This window comes from Gymnoscopelus microlampas (assembly GCF_963454915.1).
Source record: "Gymnoscopelus microlampas genome assembly, chromosome: 11".
NCBI classification, from domain to species: domain Eukaryota; kingdom Metazoa; phylum Chordata; class Actinopteri; order Myctophiformes; family Myctophidae; genus Gymnoscopelus; species Gymnoscopelus microlampas.
Window position 1 is genome coordinate 44,059,148 of NC_139948.1, and position 20,896 is coordinate 44,080,043.

Below are 20,896 nucleotides of genomic sequence, written 5' to 3' on the forward strand. Positions count from 1 at the left end.
TCAGTCCAGCGTTGATGACATGGAGTCTGGAATCTAGATGGGTGACATTTGGAAGAATAGACTTTAGGTCAACATGTTTTTTAAGTTCCTTCCTTTTGTGTAAGATCAGAGTAAGAAAGTCAGTCTGTGAACTTAAAAAAGATCCAATACGGTTCAGTTAAGTTAAAAAGCCTTTATTTATCCATGGCTTACCGGTAGTTGCTACTGTATAAGCAAAGAACAAAAAAGGGAAACGCAGGTGACCTACGTGTTTCATCAGGGACCACAGGTTATGACAGACACATCACGTCATTTTATAGCAACCACAAACTGTCAATTATTAAATCATCTTTAGACTACACCAAGATCAAATTACAAAAAATACTAAGTATACACATATTCACATTTCAAATCCCTCATTGTCCACACTCATGTCCAAGTTTCTGGTAGTGTACGACAAATAACAATAAGAAGTAACTAGATGGCAATGAAATCTGAGCGAAAGGGGCATATAACAACCCCAAAATGGGAGATGACCACAATATACAGAGTCATTGCCATACAGTGGGAAATGACCACAATGCATATAGTGGATATATATAACACATGAGTCCATTAGAGAAAGGGAGAGAAATCTATCTCATCATCACTTATATTCAAATGGTGGGGGGATCACTGTACAGTTAAGACGAGTATGTGATGGTTGAATGAGGATCTACTTATACAACCTGTATATCTGGTCAAGAGGAATCTCCTGAAAGGCAGCTTAGAATATGATAAGCCAACTGAGAAATACCGTCTATATCCTTAGGCCACACGATTGATGACCACTATGGTTAAACTAATGGACCTCATGTGATAATGACACAGTTACATTGCAGGCCATTTTACCTGCTGGACCTGTGCTGATTAGCATAAACCAGTTATTTGGTATTCTAAATGTTCCGACACACTGCCCGCCCCTCCCTCCTTTTGCACTATAAAAGGTACTGGTGTCAAACCAGTGCTTCACTCAGCCTTCTCCTCTCCATCCAGAGCATAACCGCCACCAACCAGCTGAACTTCAGTCAACCATGTCTTCTTTCTGTGTGATCTGCAGCTCTCCCATGATGAAGTCTCTGCCATGTGGCATGTGCGGTCATGTTGGCTCCAAGAGAGCCGGCAGCATGTACGGCGGAGCAGGAGGTTTTGGCGTCCGCATCTCCCAGGCTGCATCCGGCTGCGTTGAGGTTTCTGACCAGTATGGCGTTGGCTACATCAACGACAACAAGAAGGCCACCATGAAGAACCTCAACAACCGCCTGGAGATCTACCTGGACACGGTGCGCAGCCTGAAGACGACCAATGACGAGCTGGAGAAGAAGATCAATGAGAAGAAGGTCAAGCGCACCGAGACGCACCTCAAGGCCTTCGAAGTTAAGATTCACGGCTATCAGAAAAAGGTGAGAACAGAGCTTCAATTGAGTTAGTGCTGTAGCAAGGTAGGTTTTCAGAACTGGTCACACTCGATTCTTTACTTTCAACCTGGCCATTCCCTATTTTGGGCATGTCGTTATAGGCAGATTTTTACAAACGTTTTCCAATCTTCTTAACCATTTTCAATCATTTTCAAAACACTTAACGTTTTTTTAAATCCTGAAAATAGCAGATTTACAAGCTCACAACACATTGCATGCTTACAACCCATAGCATCAGCTTGTAGATCTACTATTTTCACTATTCATCATACCACAAAGTATACCAGGGCTGTAAACAGAACTGGTCTACAGTTTCAGGAGATGTTGGATAGTGTTTGTACAAAAATATGTCTTTGCTTTTATGAGGAATTGCACAATAGTTTGAACAATTCACATATCCACTGGGTATCAGGTGTTTCTATGAAATGGACTGGATGTGCATGCATACTATTCATATGATATGCCAAATCATTTTTGGTTCTATTTGTGTGACTTAGTGTGACACATTCTGAGCTTGTAGAACGGCTATTTACACAGGATAAAAACAGGGCTTAAGTGGTTGAGTTTAAATTCCGTAGCTGTAGGCTACTACTACGGTGGGCAACAACCTCTTTTTGATCTACTGTCTATCGAGTTGATAAAAAAAACTACCATTATTAACCATTATTTTTGATGTGCATAAAACATGTCTCCCCTTACAGTTGGACTTTATCTTAACTGTAATAATTAATATTACATTATTGACATTTTTTTTTGTGTTTTATCAAATTACTGAAATGTTTTCCAGAACATTGACATGAGTAGACTATTTTGAAACCTTTTGGAATGTTAAATTATATGCTTGTTGATCAGGTTAGGTCCATATGTCACCAATACAGAGACACTACTAGCCTAAAATATTCCCCCCCTAAAGTACAACTGACTTAATGGGAGCCAAGAGGTCCCACTAACAGGATACTGGTTATGTAGGTAATGAGGCATTGTGCTAGCTTCCCTAGGAATGTGGAATACTAAAACCTTCGCCAAAAACTAGTTGCAATGCCAAATAAAACAAGACATACCAAGTCACCAGCTAAGGAACATTTCTCTCTAGCTCTGTGGTTCTCAAAGTGTGGTCTGGGAACCCCCATGGGTCCTTGAGGTGGTAACAGAAAATAGCACTTTAGCCCTATTGTATACATCACAAGCTCACGACGTGTCTGCTATTATAAATAAATAAATAAATCAACATTTTGAAAGATGTGGGCTCATTTTGGACATTTTTAACAACACAAATGGCCTCTTATGGCCTCTTCAACCAAATACATATCAATCTGAGGGTGCCTGACATGAACATGTTTCACTGATCTAGCTGTTCAGCTGTTGACACTTCTACTGCTTCCTCACTTTAGATTTCCGAAGAGGTCCTTATCAACACTAAAGTCCAACTGAGGAATGACAATGTAAAGCTGTACGACTGGAAAGTCAAGTAAGTATGGGGAGGAAACAGATGTCCAAAAAAATGTAACCATTTTAAGCTGAAGACACATTATTATAAATGTCTTGTAGTTTTGGTTGTATTTCCATTGGGTGAATGACAGAGAACAAGTAAAGTGGTATAGTATGTTTGAGGCTGCATTTAGGCCTCATTTTGATTGCTAGCTAGATAGAAATATGCTGTGCAATTGTACATTCTATCACAAATAAAACTGCTCATAGATGGACTTACAAATGTATTTATTTACCAGGGACAGTGCTAATTAATCAACATTTCAGTTTTCACATCCATGTAAATGAGCCAGCTAGAGTTTGCTGCTGAAATAACTATCAAAACAAAACAAACATACAGTATCAATACAATACAAGCCAAGTAAACAGAGTGCAGTTGACTAGAGAAGCTAAAGATTGACCTGGATATCGGCACCTGGACTGACTGGGTTACTATAGGCTAATCCAGGTCGCCTATTTTCCAATACTGAAAGTATAAAATAAGGCTAAAGTGGTAAAAACTTGACTTTGAGGCTAGAACAAATAATTTAGCTGGGGACCCCCTGGAACCCCCTCAAGGACCCCACTTTGATAACCATTGATATACTGTACTCTCTCCTTCTCCCAGGTATGAGAGTGAGCTGTCCATGCGTCAGTGTGTGGAGGCAGACATCGCTGCTCTGAAGATAGTTCAGGAAGAGCTGGCTGTGGGGAGATCCAGTGAGGAGCTACAGGATCTGGAGGAGGAGCTGAAGATACTGCACAAGCACCATGATGAGGTAAATGTTTGGAGGTTGAAGATCACGCATGAATACTCAAAGCCATGGGTCCTCAACGTTTTTCAGGCCAAGGACTCCTCAGCTGAGAGAGGAAGCAGTGACCTCCACTACATTGTCTACAATTGTGTTGCAAATTAAACCTTTTCATAGATTTCATAGATAGCTTCATTGATTATCATCAGTGTTGTGTAAATTAATGTATTTTGTTCATTTCAGACATTTAACCACATAAACCTTCAATACTTAGTTCTTCATTTGCTCCTTCCCCCCCTACACCAAACCTCTTTGCCGAAATCTTTTACAAGCTCACAATGCGAGACGTTGTGGGCTTGTAGATCTGCTATTTTTGGCTAATGTTCCCCTCAGAAGAGGGATGTACAAGTGGTGAAAGTAAAAAAGAAATAACATCCTAACACACAAAGATTTGGCGAACCCCTATAGTAGCTCTGAGGACCCCCTAGGGGTCCGGACCCCTGTTGAAGACCCCTGCTTAAAGCTGTTAGTTCTTATTCTCCTCTGATATTATGAACCATTGTACTTGACACTGGCCTGTCTCTGGCTCTTTTGACCCACAACAGTTTTCTTCTCTGTACAAAATGTCTATCCAATTGATGCAATATACTCGGGCATTATTAAAGGGATTGGTGTATCCCTATATTTTGGACATGTCATCATAGGCTAAATATGAAAAGGAAACATCCAAGTTGCTTTAAAGATATTGTAAAAAATATATCTTTTTTTAAAGTAATAAAAAAGAACAAAGAAATAGAGGCTTAAGTTTTAAGGCTTTTCACTATTTGTAGTATGACAAAGTCTATGGGGCTTAAGGGGGCACATTAACCTGCAGGCCTTTCCTTTCCTTTTTGCCATTTTGGTTGATATGGTGTCATTTATTTTTAAATAATCAATTAAACCAATTAATTTGGTTAACTTTTGCACCCCTACAATACTGTAAATCGTGTATGGTTCTCCAGGACATGCAGAGGCAGGGTGAGCTGGGATCCCAGGTGAAAGTGGACGTTCATGCTGCCCCTCAGGATGACCTGGCCAAGGTCATGGTATCAATGAGAGCACACTACGAGAAGGTCATCGACCAGAACCGCCTGGAAGTGGAGGCATGGTTCAAGACTAAGGTAGGCTACACTACACCAGTGGTTCCCTAACATCTTCATGTCAGGGACCCCCAAATGCATATGTATTTGGCCGCAAACCATCTGAAAATATTTTGTCCCAGGGACCCTCATAAAAGATTTGCGTTGTGAAAATAGCAGATCTGCAAGCTTGTAGATCGGCTATTTTTGAATAGCCAAAGTACAAAATAGGGTTAAAGCGGTTAAACCGTTTTTGCTGGGGACCCCCTGGAACCTACTCAAGGACCCCTGGGGTTCATCGGACCCCACATTGAGAACCAGGGCACTACACCACCACATTAAATCCTATTTCACTTTGTTAAAAGTCATCAGATCCTCCTGTTTGTCATAACGTGTGTTAAGCATCGTATTAACGTTGGTTTTCATCCACAGACCGACAAGCTGAACCAGGAAGTTGCTCAAAGAACTGTGATCCTCGATTTGTCTAAGAGTGAGATCATCACGGTCAGCCGTGAACTGCACAGTCTGGAGATCAAACTCCAGGCCGAGATCAGCAAGGTAAGACCCGGTTACAGGAGAATGGCTTGGTTCAATATCTCATGTCCTTCAACACAGCCATTTTGTTCATGTTTTTCATATGCATTTCGATTGCACAAGGAAAAAAACTATAACTATCTCATATCGGGTGCTCGTTACGGTTTTTGTTTCCACTGACTTCAGGGGAAACAGTTACCGTTGTGATGATGACAGGAAAAGGCGACTGACATTATCTGCTGACATTAATCCTGTTCCCGCCTCCCAGTAATGTTTTACAATCCATTTTATGATTCGTTTAATTATTGAAAAGGCCTTGCCAGGCCGAACCGTAAGCCTGAAAGGTACCAAAATTGAACGAGAACTCAGAACTGGACCCTTGGCAAATTGAAAGTCCTAAGTGCATGTTTTTCAACATTTGGCACCTAGAAAAGTGCTCTTATACAGTAACTTCCAATAATCCAGCCCCCTCTCTCCATCTATGAAACAGAAAGCTTGTCAGGTAAACGTCCTGGAAGAGACCAAGTGCGGATTTGCCAACCTGCTGACAGGTTACCAGAGACAGGTGTGTATCCTGGAGGAACAGCTAACCCTGCTCAGAGCTGACATGGAGAACCAGGCACAGGACAAGACCAAGCTGGAGATGGAGATCATTGAGTACAGGAGACTGCTCAACGCATACCTTGGAAACATGGTGGACAGGTACAAAATGGCAGCGGATTTATCTTCAACAAACAAATGCTGGCGTTAGTGAGCTTGGACTCAAGCGTTTGTATCAAGTTTCAATTTGAAGTTAATTAATATATATATATATATATATATATATATATATATATATATATATATATATATATATATATATATATATATATATATATATATATATATATATATATATATACATACATACATATATATATGGGGGGCCAGAGACTATGACTATTTGGGGGACTTGGCATGGAAAAGTCTGGGAAACCCTGATGTCTTGTACCCATCCTTTGTTCCATTTGGTCTCTCTCGCTACAGAAACAAGAAAATCACGACCACCAAGACCACCGAGACCACCGAGACCATAGACAAGAAGGACGAGGATGGAAACCTAATCTCCACCGACAGCAAGACCAGCCGCAAAACCGTGGACATTCCTGATCAATAATTTTCTTAATCATTTGACCAGTGATGTGTCTGCATTATGTGGGCCCATTGGAAGCCTGATGTACTGCATTGTGTGTAAGCCTGATTCCTCAATAAAATCCACAGTGCCAGTGCTTCTTTCTTTCGTCTGAATTTGTTTATGAATGACCCTCAATAACGTATTGCAGTGGTTTTCAAACCTTTTTCGCCGAAGGCACATAAAAGGGCAAATTAAAATCTCAATACTGTAATCATATCTCTGCAAAACAGCTTATATACTGTATGTTGTCGCTCTTGGCACATTTATTAATGGCAATTAAAAAGTCTAACAAATTAAAGCAGCTCTATTATAACTTTCCCCTTCTACCCTAGATATATGAGTGCGTTATTTTAATATGTCTGGTATCCTCCCAGTCAAAACGAGTGCAAACTTCGCCCAGCCGGTACATCAGTAAGCCTCTTAAATGAGTGCAACCACTCATTGAAATACTAATTATGTCAATAACAATAACTGATGTATGGAATAAATGCATGAAGGCAAATGTTACGCAGATTTCGCACAAGAAGAAAGAGACGCAGAGAAGTAAAACTTAAGTAAAAGTATCAACACCCTATAGTAGAAATAGTCTGTTACAAGTACAAGTGGTTCTACCGAACTCTGCACTGCACACTTTACGGCTCATCAGCAACACTTACGCCAAGTTTGATGTCGATTGGTCGGACGGTGCCCGAGTTATGGCCGGGACACACAGACAGACAGACTAACAGTCACACACAAGCACACACGCACGCATGCACGCACACACACACAGACTTTGTTAATGTATAGATGCTGTGAAGTTCCAGAGAGAGGAGGTGGTAGTGGGGTGTTGAGGTTAAGCAGGTTTCCATGTACTGTATAGAATGTGTGTCAGCAGTGTTTAGCTGGGAGGGAATTCGTCAAAAATCATCAAGATTGTGCAATTGGTGACAAGCTTTAGATTGTTGGCATGGTGTTAGGTATGGGCATAAGGTTTGCTAAATAACATACAAACAATGATGGCACATATTCCCTCTCAGCTTCACGCATTTTAAGCTCCCGCCATCTTGAAAATGATGCCTTTCCAGAAGTTCAATTTTCCTAAATTTTAGTTGGTTATTTAGCATACCCAATAATAATAATAATAATAATAAACGTTATTTATATAGCACCTTTCATGACATAAATGCAGCGCAAAGTGCTTTACAGAACAAAACAAAAACAAACAAAAAAAAGTATAAAATACACAATAAAACAGTGACAAAAAACACTGGCATAAAATTAATGGCTAAAACAATACATACCAGGCAGTGAGGCAGTGAGCAAAATAGTAAAGACATGAATAACAACACAGAGATTTAGAAGAGAAAAAACTAAAACTAAAAGCAAGAGTGAAGAAATATGTCTTGAGCTGTGCTTTAAAACTGTCCACAGAGGGTGACTGTCTTATGTGTAATGGGAGTTTATTCCAAGCCGTCGGACCGTAGAAGCAGAATGCTGCTTCACCGCGTTTTTTATATGACATTTCAGGCACTTCGAGTAGGCCTGCGCTAGAAGACCTGAGGGGGCGGTTTGGAGCGTATTTAGGGAGGAGGTCATAGAGGTAAGAAGGTGCCAGACCATTGAGAGCTTTATAAACAAGTAAAATAATTGTAAAATCGATCCTAAAAACAACTGGGAGCCAATGTGCTGCTAAAACAGGAGTAATATGTTCTCTCATCTTAGTTTTAGTTAAAACTCTGGCTGCCGCATTTTAGTGCAACTAGTTTTTTTTAACTAGTTGTAGTCTGTCGGTTGTTTTCTTTGGCATGCCAGAAAAAACTGCATTACAGTAATCAAGTCGAGAGAACACAAAAGCGTGGATCAACGTTTTTGCATCGTCCAACGACAGATAGGCTCTAATTCGTGCAATATTTCTCAGATGGAAGAAGGCAATCTTGATAACAAGACAAATATGTGTATTAAAATTCAAAATCGGAATCAATAATAACCCCCAGGTTCTTGACTGTAGTGTCACTTCCTACAGTCATGTTACCAAGCCTACTTGTTATTACTACTCTGCTCGCTAGAGCCAATTATGAGAATTTCTGTTTTATCCTCATTTAGTTTGAGAAAGTTCTCACTCATCCAGCATTTGATGCTGGACAGACAGGTCAACAACGGGTCCAGAGCACTGGGGTCATCTGGGGCTACAGAAAGGTACAGCTGGGTATCGTCAGCATTGAAATGGAAATTCACTCCGTGTTTGGAAATAAGTTCTCCCAGCGGCAGTATATACAGGGAAAATAATAGTGGACCAAGAATTGAGCCCTGCGGAACACCAGAGCAGATGTCGTGCTTGTCCGAGACAGAGTCAGCTAAGTTGACAAAATAGCTTCTGCCTGTTAAGTAAGAATGAAACCATGACAGGGCAGTGCCCGACAGACCTATCCAGTACTCCAGACGTTGTATTATAATGGTGTGATCGATCGTATCTGTTCTGCCCCCACATGTTTATTTTCTATGACACCTAGTGGTGAAATGTTGTATTGCATTTAGTGCTTTGCTTTTTGTGTAAGTCCCTTTTGGCCCTCCTGTCTTGCCATAGCTAGCTCAGAGTGTGTGTGTTTCAGACAACACATGCCAAACAATTGAGAGCACAAAAATACAAGCTGCAGCCTCCAAGCTTTCTTCCTTTGTTTTGTGGACTTTGAAGGTCTAATCCTGTAAGTTTACTTTGAAAATAATATGCAAATGTATACTTTGATTTATTATTTGTGCATTTTCAGTTTTAGACTGCTTTACTGTGATTTTCATGTTTACTGTTGGAAGCTAATTACTAGAAGCATAACACTAACAATGTTAGCCTAGATGTCAAGTAGGTCTCTTAACAGGCTACAAATGTTTTCATTTTGTCTTATGCAGTAGATATGTGCAAAATGTATGCTGAATGTAAGTTGTATTTTTTTGTTTTATGTTCACAGTTTTACAAATATATTGGATCCTTCACTAAAAGGACTAAACTGCACTCCAGTCTCCTGGGTCTGTCTTTTTCATGGATTAATATAATGTTAGCTATCTGCTAAGCTGACAAACAGAAAGCAAGAGCAGAATAGTAAAAAGGATTAACATTCAGTCTGCTTTCAACGGAAAGTGAGCCATTAACACTGCAGACCAGAAAGGCATCTCATCTTAGATTCAACAATCTATCATGGATGAACAAAAACATAAACCAGACAATCGACAAGCACATTCTGAACACTCCAGTCGTTCCAGTCGCTCTGGCAGCTCTAGCCATGCCTCATCACACAGTTCTGCTGCTATCAGAGCAAGAGCCAAAGCGGAAGCTGCAAGAGTCAAGGCTACTTTTGCTCAAAGACAAGCAGACATGCTAATCCAGCAGGCACGGATTCAAGCTGAAGAATCAAAGAAAAGAGCGGAGTTTGAAGCGGAACAGCAATGTAGAGCAGTTGAATTACAGGCTAACCTTGATGCGCTGAAGGTTCAGGGTGATGCTGAAGCAGCATGCGCAGAGGCTGAAATCTTAGAAGCTTATGAAGGAGAGTGTGGAGAACCTACAAAGCAAAATGTGACAAGATTGGCTTCATACCCCTCACAGCAACGCACTAGTGAATATGTGCAACAACATTCTGTAGACCATGGTCAGCAACAACTCCAACACCAGGAGCAAGAACCTGTTTCTTCACCAAAGCACCAGCAGAACATGGACAACGGTGATACGGATAATTGCGGTGACTCGTTCCACTCGTTGCATGAATTGCCAGCTGAACGCCAGAGCAAGCCCAAAGCCTACAGCCAGCCAAACCCTGTGAACCCTTTGAACGTAAGGCGTACCCAGCAGCTCCACTTCGCACCCTCTCAAGGTGCAACCAACTTCACACCTTCTCAAGGTGCAACCAACTTCATGCCCGCTAGATTGCCCTCACATGATCAATCAGGAACGTCAGACTTAGCCAAATACCTTATTCGCAAAGAAATGGTTAGCTCTGGACTCCTGAAGTTTGACGATAGACCAGAGAACTACTGGGCATGGAAGGCTTCCTTTATCAACTCCACTAGTGACTTGAACCTCAGCTCCAGAGAGGAGCTAGATTTACTGTCCAAGTGGCTGGGACCAAAGTCTGCAGAGCTGGCCAAACGAATCCGTTCAGTCCACATCAATGACGCCACAGAAGGGCTCCTAATGGTGTGGAAGAGGCTGGAGGAATGCTACGGATCAGCTGAAATGATTGAAAATGCCTTGTTGATGAGGTTAGAGGAGTTTCCAAAGATTGCAAATAAAGATAACCAAAAGCTGCAGGAACTAGGAGACCTATTGCTAGAGCTCGAGGCAGCCAGAAAAGATGGATTCTTACCTGGACTTTCTTACCTCAACACACCCCGGGGAGTCAATCCCATCGCACAGAAGCTCCCTTATAACCTTGTGGAGAAATGGATCTCAGTTGGCTCGAGGTATAAGGAAGACTTTCGGGTTCAATATCCTCCTTTTCACATCTTTGTACAGTTCATCCAAGACCAAGCAAGGATACGAAATGACCCCAGCTTTTCTGAACTTACCATGAGTGGTTCAAACAGGACAGATAAAACAGAGAAACAATCTGTCTTCACCAGGAAAACTGAGGTTTCCACAGACGGTGCAGACAAACAAAACAAGGACGAGAAAAGGGTTGAGGATCCAGACAGAATGTGTCCTTTACATAATAAGCCCCATCCTCTAAGAAAATGCCATGGCTTCCGCAGAAAGACCTTAGAGGAGCGGAAAGCTTACCTCAGAGAGAAACACATCTGTTTCAAGTGTTGCGCCTCATCAAGTCACATCGCCAAGGACTGTGCTAAAACTGTGCAGTGCAAAGAATGCAACAGTAATGGACACCCAACTGCGCTACACCCAGGGCCAGCAGTATGGAATACAGTCAGCTCTGTCATAAGCGAAGATCAAGGCGGGGAGCAAGAGGAGAATGAGACTACAGAGGTCATGTCGAAGTGCACAGAGGTCTGTGGGAATTCAGTTGGCTCCCGATCATGCTCCAAAATATGCTTGGTCAGGGTATACCCTGCAGGTCACCGAGAGAAGGCTGTTAAAGCATACGCTGTCCTCGATGAACAGAGTAATAGGTCGCTGGCCAAGACTGAGCTATTTGACCTGTTTGGAATTGGAGCAGGTGCCGCTCCTTACACCCTTAAAACATGTGCAGGGGTCATGGAGACGTCAGGAAGACGTGCAAGCAATCTCATAGTTGAGTCAATAGATAGCAGTGTACAGATCCCACTTCCAACATTAATTGAGTGTGACATGATGCCCGATGACCGTGCAGAGATCCCCTCAGCAGAGATAGCGAGTCATTATCCCCACCTCAAGCCAGTGGTAGACAAAATACCAGTCATTGATCCTGACGCAGACATTCTCCTGCTCCTCGGCAGAGACATACTACGTGTACACAAAGTACGTAAACAGTTCAATGGACCCAACAATGCACCGTATGCTCAGCAACTTGACCTCGGCTGGGTCATTGTTGGAGATGTATGTCTGAGGGGAGTCCATAAGCCAAGCCACATTAATGTCTATAGGACCAATGTCCTACCTAATGGACGAACATCTTTCATGAGTCCATGTACAAGTGTTATCCATGTCAAAGAAAAGTTTGACAAGAACACATCAATGTGGCGTAATCAAGGCTCCAGAGAGACAGGCCTCCTGGAAGATTACGCTGATGACCTTGGAAGTAATGTATTTGAGAGGACAAAGGAGGACGATAACATAGCATTGTCTATAGATGATAAAGCCTTCCTTGAGATCATGGACAAACATGTCTACATGAATGATGCCAACACCTGGGTAGCACCCTTACCATTCCGTTCCCCAAGACACCGTCTTCCGAACAATCGAGGGCAAGCGGCAAAACGACTCTCATCTCTGTGTCGCACACTGGAAAGAAAGCCAGTCATGAAAAAACAATACACAGATTTCATGCAGAAAATCTTCGAGTCAGGCCAAGCCGAACTAGCTCCACCGTTGAGGGAGAAGCAAGAGTGCTGGTACTTACCAACTTTTGGCGTTTACCACCCACAGAAGCCTGATCAAATACGTGTGGTGTTTGATTCTAGTGCCAAGCACGAAGGTATTTCCCTCAACGACATCCTCTTGAAGGGACCAGACCTTAATAATACTCTTCTTGGAGTCCTTATTCGCTTCCGTAGGGAGCTGGTTGCTGTATCTACAGACATACAGCAGATGTTTTACTGTTTCACGGTCTTTGAGGAACACCGTGACTTCCTGAGGTTTTTGTGGTTCGAAGACAACGACTTCACAAAACCAGTGACTGAGTACCGAATGACGGTGCATGTGTTCGGCAACAGCCCTTCGCCAGCAGTGGCCATTTATGGCTTGAGAAGGGCTGCAGAAGAAGGAGAGAGAGAACATGGTACAGATGCCAAGCGGTTCATAATGAGGAACTTTTATGTTGATGATGGGCTTGCCTCATACTGCAATGCAGATGAAGCCATCACCTTACTGACAAGTGCAAGGGAGATGTTGGCGGAGTCAAGCATCAGACTACATAAGATAGCATCTAACAGCAGCACTGTTATGGATGCTTTCCCCCCTGAAGATCTTGCCAAAGGTCTTAAAGATCTGGACTTGTCATCGGATCCACTACCTCTTCAACGCAGTCTAGGCCTCAGATGGGACCTGCAAACAGACAGTTTCTCCTTCTGCGTGTCTGATAAGGAAAAGCCGTTTACAAGAAGGGGCATCCTTTCAGTGGTCAACAGTCTCTACGATCCCTTGGGATTCGTGGCACCAATCACAGTTCAGGGCAAAGCACTTGTGAGAGATGTCTCCACAGAAGAGTATGATTGGGACACTCCATTACCAAAAGAGAAAGCAATCCAGTGGAATGTCTGGAAAGATTCCCTAAAAGAACTTATGCAGCTCCAGATCCAGAGAACCTACATTCCTGTTTCTCTACTCTCCACAGTATACAGAGAGATTTGTGTATTCTCCGATGCTTCGACTATGGCTATATCAGCTGTAGCATACCTCAGGGCAATCGACACAGAAGGATGCATTCATGTCGGGTTCATCATGGGGAAATCCAAGCTGGCGCCACGTCCTGCGCACACTGTCCCTCGTTTGGAACTGTGTGCAGCCGTCTTGGGAGTTGAAATTGCAGACATGATAATGGATGACATCGATGTAGAGATTCACAAAATCAAGTTCTACACGGACAGCAAGATCGTACTGGGCTACATTCATAATGCATCCAGGAACTTCTATGTCTATGTGGCAAACAGAGTGACAAGAATCAGAAGGTCCTCTAACCCAGATCAGTGGCACTACATAAGCACCAAACATAATCCTGCGGATCACGGATCTAGGGGTGTCCCAGCGGCTCTCCTAACAGATACCAACTGGTTGACAGGTCCAGCTTGTCTGACAAGACCCGAGATGGATGAGGTTCCACAGCCAGAAACATTTGATCTTCTGCTTCCTGAGACGGATGTAGAAGTCCGCCCTCAAGTTTCAACCTATGCTACGAAAGCTACAGGCGGACTTCTCGGCTCTCACCGGTTTGAAAGATTCTCCAGCTGGAAATCTCTTACCCGTGCAACAGCCAAGCTCATTCAAAAAGCCAGAGTCTTCTCGAAAACTTCAGACTGTAACCAGAGAAAGGATGAACTCAGTCAAGCAAGACTGATCATACTGAAAAACGCACAACAAGACGTGTACAAGGAAGAATTGAAAAGCCTAGCAAAAGGTGAAGAAGTGTCAAGGCACAGTACACTCAAGAGTTTGGATCCCATCCTTGATGAAGAAGGCTTACTGAGAGTCGGAGGTCGGACTTCATTAGCAGACATGACTTGGGAAGAAAAGCATCCAATCATCCTTCCCAAAAACAATCACGTATCTACATTGTTGATACGATACTACCACGAACAAGTGGCCCATCAAGGTAGACACTTCACTGAAGGCGCAGTTCGGACAGCTGGACTGTGGATAACAGGAAGTAAGAGACTGGTGTCAAGTGTGATAAACAAATGTGTCACCTGCAAAAGAATGAGAGGAAAACATGAAGAACAAAAGATGTCTAACTTACCTGCAGATAGACTTACCTTGGATCCTCCTTTCACAAACGTTGGACTTGACGTCTTCGGGCCTTGGACCATCTCAGCGCGCAAGACCAGAGGTGGCTATGCAGAGAATAAACGCTGGGCAGTCATGTTCACGTGTCTGAGTACACGAGCGGTACACATCGAGCTCATAGAGACAATGTCAACCTCCAGTTTCATTAATGCCTTGAGGAGGTTCACCGCCATCAGAGGGCCTGTGAGACTCCTGCGTTCCGATAGGGGCACAAACTTCATTGGAGCTTGCAGAGAACTGCAGATAAACTCTGAAGACCCGGAGTTGAAAGCTCACCTGCAAGACAAAGGCTGCACCTGGATATTCAATCCGCCACACTCCTCTCACATGGGAGGTGTGTGGGAAAGGATGATCGGCGTTGCACGCCGCATTTTGGATGCCATGTTGTTGAAGGACAACTGTCGCCTCTCTCACGAAGTACTTGTGACACTTATGAGTGAAGTCATGGCAATCATGAACGCAAGGCCTCTAGTTCCAGTATCGTCCGATCCTGACATGCCAGCAGTTTTCACACCCGCAATGTTGCTCACTCAGAAGATTGACCCAGTATCTGCTCCTCTAGGGAACATAGATCTGAAGGATCTCTATAACAAGCAATGGAGGCAAGTCCAAAGTCTTGCCGAAACTTTCTGGAGACGTTGGAGACAAGAGTACTTGACGACCCTCCAGGCCCGCAAGAAGTGGAAGTCAGACAGACCAAACTTGCAAGTAGGAGATGTGGTACTCCTCAAAGACACTCAAGTAAAGAGGAATGAGTGGCCCACAGGCATAATTGAGGAAACCATCCCCAGCCATGATGGCAGGATTCGAAAAGTGAATGTAAAGATCATCAGACAGGGTACCCCTAAGGTTTATTCCAGACCTGTTTCAGAGGTCGTACTGCTCCTCAGTAAAGGGACATAGTGGCATGTTATAATGCCATGGCGGGGAGTGTTCTGCCCCCACATGTTTATTTTCTATGACACCTAGTGGTGAAATGTTGTATTGCATTTAGTGCTTTGCTTTTTGTGTAAGTCCCTTTTGGCCCTCCTGTCTTGCCATAGCTAGCTCAGAGTGTGTGTGTTTCAGACAACACATGCCAAACAATTGAGAGCACAAAAATACAAGCTGCAGCCTCCAAGCTTTCTTCCTTTGTTTTGTGGACTTTGAAGGTCTAATCCTGTAAGTTTACTTTGAAAATAATATGCAAATGTATACTTTGATTTATTATTTGTGCATTTTCAGTTTTAGACTGCTTTACTGTGATTTTCATGTTTACTGTTGGAAGCTAATTACTAGAAGCATAACACTAACAATGTTAGCCTAGATGTCAAGTAGGTCTCTTAACAGGCTACAAATGTTTTCATTTTGTCTTATGCAGTAGATATGTGCAAAATGTATGCTGAATGTAAGTTGTATTTTTTTGTTTTATGTTCACAGTTTTACAAATATATTGGATCCTTCACTAAAAGGACTAAACTGCACTCCAGTCTCCTGGGTCTGTCTTTTTCATGGATTAATATAATGTTAGCTATCTGCTAAGCTGACAAACAGAAAGCAAGAGCAGAATCGCAGTGGCTAGATCAAGGAGTAAGAGTACGGATACGTTATTATTGTCAGCGGACACCCTAAGATCGTTGATAACTTTTACTAGTGCTGTTTCTGTACTGTGCCCTTTCCTAAAGCCGGATTGGAATTTGTTATGGATCCTGTTGTTCTGTAGAAATACCTCTAACTGATGGAAGAACATTTTTTCTAGGACCTTGCCCAGAAAAGGCAGATTAGAAATGTGTCTATAGTTACCCAGCACAGAGGGATCGAGGTTGTGCTTCTTGAGCAAGGGCCTAACTACAGCTGTTTTAAGTAAGTCTGGAAAGACACCTGATTGTAAGGAGCTGTTGACAATTTTTAGGATGTCACCAATCACACTGTCCAGGACTTCTTTAAGAAAGGGGGTGGGGATTGCATCCAGAGAACAGGAGGATGATGTCATCTGTGATATTGTTTTGCGGAGTTCCTCATCACCGATTTCACAAAATGAGGTCAGGCTACCCCTGCTGTGATTTACGCTACTACACCTGGCAGTATTAGCCGCATTTGTAGTTAGGGAGTTCATAATACTAGCTCGAATGCCAATCATTTTGTTGTCAAAAAAGGATGCAAACTCATTACACTTATCCTTAGACACGGGGAGCGACTGCTTATAGGACTGGGGGGGGTCAAGAGACGATCAATGGTAGAAAATAAAACTCTGGCATTGTTTTTGTTCTCATTGATAACGCCAGAAAAGTATGCCTGCCTAGCCAAACACAGGGCTTTGTTATACACAGCTGTTGATTTTTTGAAAATATCCAGGTGGATAGTGAGTTTATTTTTCCTCCAGACTCGCTCGGCTCTACGACATTCTTTTTTTAGTGACCGCATATGCTCGTTGATCCAGGGTGTTACTCTGGAGTTATGTTTCTTTTTGGACTTCAAAGGGGCCACTATATTGAGAGTTGACTCTAATTTATGATTAAAATGTTGAATCATAACATTCACTGAGGGCAGTATCAGACAGGGGGGTGCACATGCCAGATGAAGGGGAAACTCGTTGGCTGCAGATGGACTAAAAAAAAACGTCTTTTTATATTATACTCAGTATTGTTTTTTGCTAGGTCAGAAACAGTCATATTAAAACACACCACATGGTGGTCTGATAGCTCAAGCCTATCAATAATCCTGTCAACAGTGATGCATTTAGCACACACTCTTAATCCAGAGCGACTTAAGCAGTAAGCAAGGTAAACACGAGGTAATACATTAAATGCATAGAAATAGTAATCTAGTATCATAGGTAAACCAACTAGAAAGTACTGTTCCTGAAGAAACAGTGTGGGATCGCTAAGAATGTTGATGGTATTGAGTACTGATATTGTTAGTAGAGTTGAAAGGTTTAAAGTTCTAAAAGTTTGAAAAGTTTTAAAGGTTCTAAAGGTTCTAAAGGTTTGAAAGGTGTGAAAGGTTTGAAAGGTTCTAAAGGTTTAAGAGGTTCTAAAGGTTTAAGAGGTTCCAAAGGTTTGAAAGGTTTGAAAGGTCTGAAAGGTCTGAAAGGTTCTAAAGGTTTGAAAGGTTTGAAAGGTTTGAAAGGTTCTAAAGGTTCAAAAGGTTCAAAAGGTTTTAAAGGTCTACGGTTCTAAAGGTTCTTCGGTGTTGACTAGTGTAAAATGTAGTTTTCTAGGGTAAACTGTGGTTGCTAGGGTCTGATAGCCGGTTGCTAGGTTCTAATAGGTGGTTGCTAGGGTCTAATTGGTGGTTGCTAGGGTAAAACAGGTGGTTGCTAGGGTCTAATAAGCGGTTGCTAGGGTCCAATAGGGGGTTGCTAAGGTCTAATATGCAGTCTATGTGGTCTAATATGCGGTTACTATGGTAAAACAGGTGGTTGCTAGGGTAAAACGGTGGTCGCTAGGGTCTAATCGGTGGTTGCTAGGGTATAATAGGTGGTTGCTATGGTCTAATATGGTGTTGCTAGGGTCTAATAAGCAGTTGCTAGGCTCCACTGTAGCTAAATAGGATTTCCCCATTGAAATGAATGGGATTTTTTGCAGTAAAAAGTGAAATATCTCTAAAAGTACAAATTATTTCAAAAATTCAAATGGTAACTAATATGTCCTAAGTAGGCTGAACGTTATAGAGTTGGAACGGAGTTTCTAGCTAAAATTATGAATTTCCCCATTGAAATGAATGGGATTTTTTTTGCAGTAAAAAGTGAAATATCTCTAAAAGTACAAATTATTTCAAAAATAAAAATAATAGCCGACATGTCCTGAGTAGGCCGAACGTTGAAGAGTTGGAACGGAGTTTGTAGCTAAAAGTATGAAGGACTAGTTAGGTGCCAAAAAACGGGCGGAATAAATATATAACTAGAAAAAGTGCTCCTCGGAGCACAAGTCTCCGCCAGGTCAGGTAGGTTATTATGGCCTCCTGGTGGCGCTATAATAGGCCAATGTGAAAAGGGTGCCATTTCTTCTTAGGCCTTGCACGTTAATAGGACACTGCATTCATGAGTTGAGGCATTTTGTTCCAAAAATGTGGTTTGCTAAATTAGACCAGCTGGTGGCGCTATAACAGGCCAATGTGAAAAGGGTGGCATTTCTTCTCCGGCCTAGGGGGAATTTGTGTGCAAAATTTCACAGAAATCGCACACTGTGTTCATGATTTGAGGAATTTTGTTCAAAACGGACCTATCCTGCAAACTTTAGAAGCCAATGTTAGCCAAGTAGGATAGAATATGAAGTATCGGACACATCCATCTTGATTACATGACTATAGAGAGACTGTGTACTGATTTGGGTGATTTTTGAACAGAATCTGAAGGAGTAAGAGAAAAAAATGTGTTTTTCAAAACTCAGCCTCCTGGTGGCGCTCTAAAAGGCATATGTGAAAAATGCACGGCAAAGGTTTTTCCTTGGCCTCTAAGGAGTGTGCATGCGAAGTTGCACGCAGATCGGTGCTGTTATAGCTAAAAACGTGAATCGGCCTGTTATAGCGCCACCATGAGGCTGATTTGAAAGTTTTCAAGTGCCATTTCTTCCTGGGCCAAGTGGGAATGTATGTGGAAAATTGCACGGGAAGTGCATGCTGCGTTCATGATTTGAGGCATTTTGTTCAAAATGAACCAATCCTTTTAACTTTGGAAGCCAATCTTAGCCAATCAGGATGGAATATGGAAAATCGGACAGATCCGTGTTGATCACATGACTATAGAGATACTGTGTACCGATTTGTGTGTTATTTGGAGAAAATCTGTAGGAGTAACATAAAAAAATGTGTTTTGCAAAAGTCGGCCTCATGGTGGCGCTATGACAGGCTGATCTGAAAAATGTGGGGCAGAGGTTCTGCTGTGGCATCCAGGGAGTGTGTGTGTGCAGTTTCACAGCGACAGGGCCAACGGTGGCGGAGATTAGCTGTTAACAGACAGAAGGACGGACACACACACACACGGACGGACGGAGGGTAAAACATACTCTCTCGCCATGCCTATCGGCCTGGCGGAGACAATAATAATAAATAGTGGCAATAACATTAGTGTGATCGCTTTAGCGATCCCACAATAACCTATTATTTAGGGGAAGGGGGTAGTACTGGCAAGAACTTCCAATCTACTTTCACCACTGTATACATGTCCAGTACTGTTCAGCAGTGATGGAAGAAGTACTCACATGTTTTACTTAAGTAAATGTATCATTGACCTATAGTAGAAACACAAGTTACAAGTCGCGTATTAAAATTTACTTGCTTATAATTACAAAGGTATTGGCATCAAAATACACTTAAAGTACCAAAAGTAAAAGTACTCAACATGTAGAATGTCCATTCACAAGTTTTAAAATGCATAAAATGTATAAAAATCATTCGAAAATGGCAGATCTACAAGCTCACAACGTGTCGCCAAGCGATGCGTTGATGATATAGGTGGGTCTGAAGCGGTTTCATAATAATAATCAAAGTAACTAGTAACTAAAGTTTTCAAATAATTATAGTGGAGTAAAAGTACAATATTTGTCTTTGAGATGTAGTGGAGTAGAAGCAAAATTATTGAAAATTGGAAATACTCCAGTAAAGTGAAACTACCTCAAAATTGTATTTAAGTATAGTACTTGAGTAAATGCACTTACTACTTACTTACTTTCCACCACTGCTGTTCAGTACTCTGTTCACTAAAAAAATAGTGTACAGAGATGCATTTAGGAACCAAGTGGAATGTACCGCTGACCTGACCTGACCACTTAAGCATGAGACTGGAATGCTGCTCAGTCCAGCGTTGATGACATGGAGTCTGGAATCTAGATGGGTGACATTTGGAAGAATAGACTTTAGGTCAACATGTTTTTTAAGTTCCTTCCTTTTGTGTAAGATCAGAGTAAGAAAGTCAGTCTGTGAACTTAAAAAAGATCCAATACGGTTCAGTTAAGTTAAAAAGCCTTTATTTATCCATGGCTTACCGGTAGTTGCTACTGTATAAGCAAAGAACAAAAAAGGGAAACGCAGGTGACCTACGTGTTTCATCAGGGACCACAGGTTATGACAGACACATCACGTCATTTTATAGCAACCACAAACTGTCAATTATTAAATCATCTTTAGACTACACCAAGATCAAATTACAAAAAATACTAAGTATACACATATTCACATTTCAAATCCCTCATTGTCCACACTCATGTCCAAGTTTCTGGTAGTGTACGACAAATAACAATAAGAAGTAACTAGATGGCAATGAAATCTGAGCGAAAGGGGCATATAACAACCCCAAAATGGGAGATGACCACAAT

The 20,896-nt window shown here is 42.0% G+C and overlaps 1 protein-coding gene across 1 annotated transcript; it reads left to right on the forward strand.

Annotated features, from left to right (window-relative positions):
- Nucleotides 1-1,052: 1,052 nt before the first annotated feature.
- LOC311054782 (keratin, type I cytoskeletal 50 kDa-like) lies at nucleotides 1,053-6,463 on the forward strand (the record flags this gene model as incomplete). The annotated part of the gene is made up of 7 exons (XM_084070786.1): nucleotides 1,053-1,421; nucleotides 2,828-2,904; nucleotides 3,532-3,682; nucleotides 4,657-4,815; nucleotides 5,206-5,331; nucleotides 5,798-6,009; nucleotides 6,334-6,463. The coding sequence occupies 7 exons, from the start codon at nucleotides 1,053-1,055 to the stop codon at nucleotides 6,461-6,463; spliced, it is 1,224 nt and encodes a 407-aa protein (XP_083926912.1).
- Nucleotides 6,464-20,896: the final 14,433 nt, after the last annotated feature.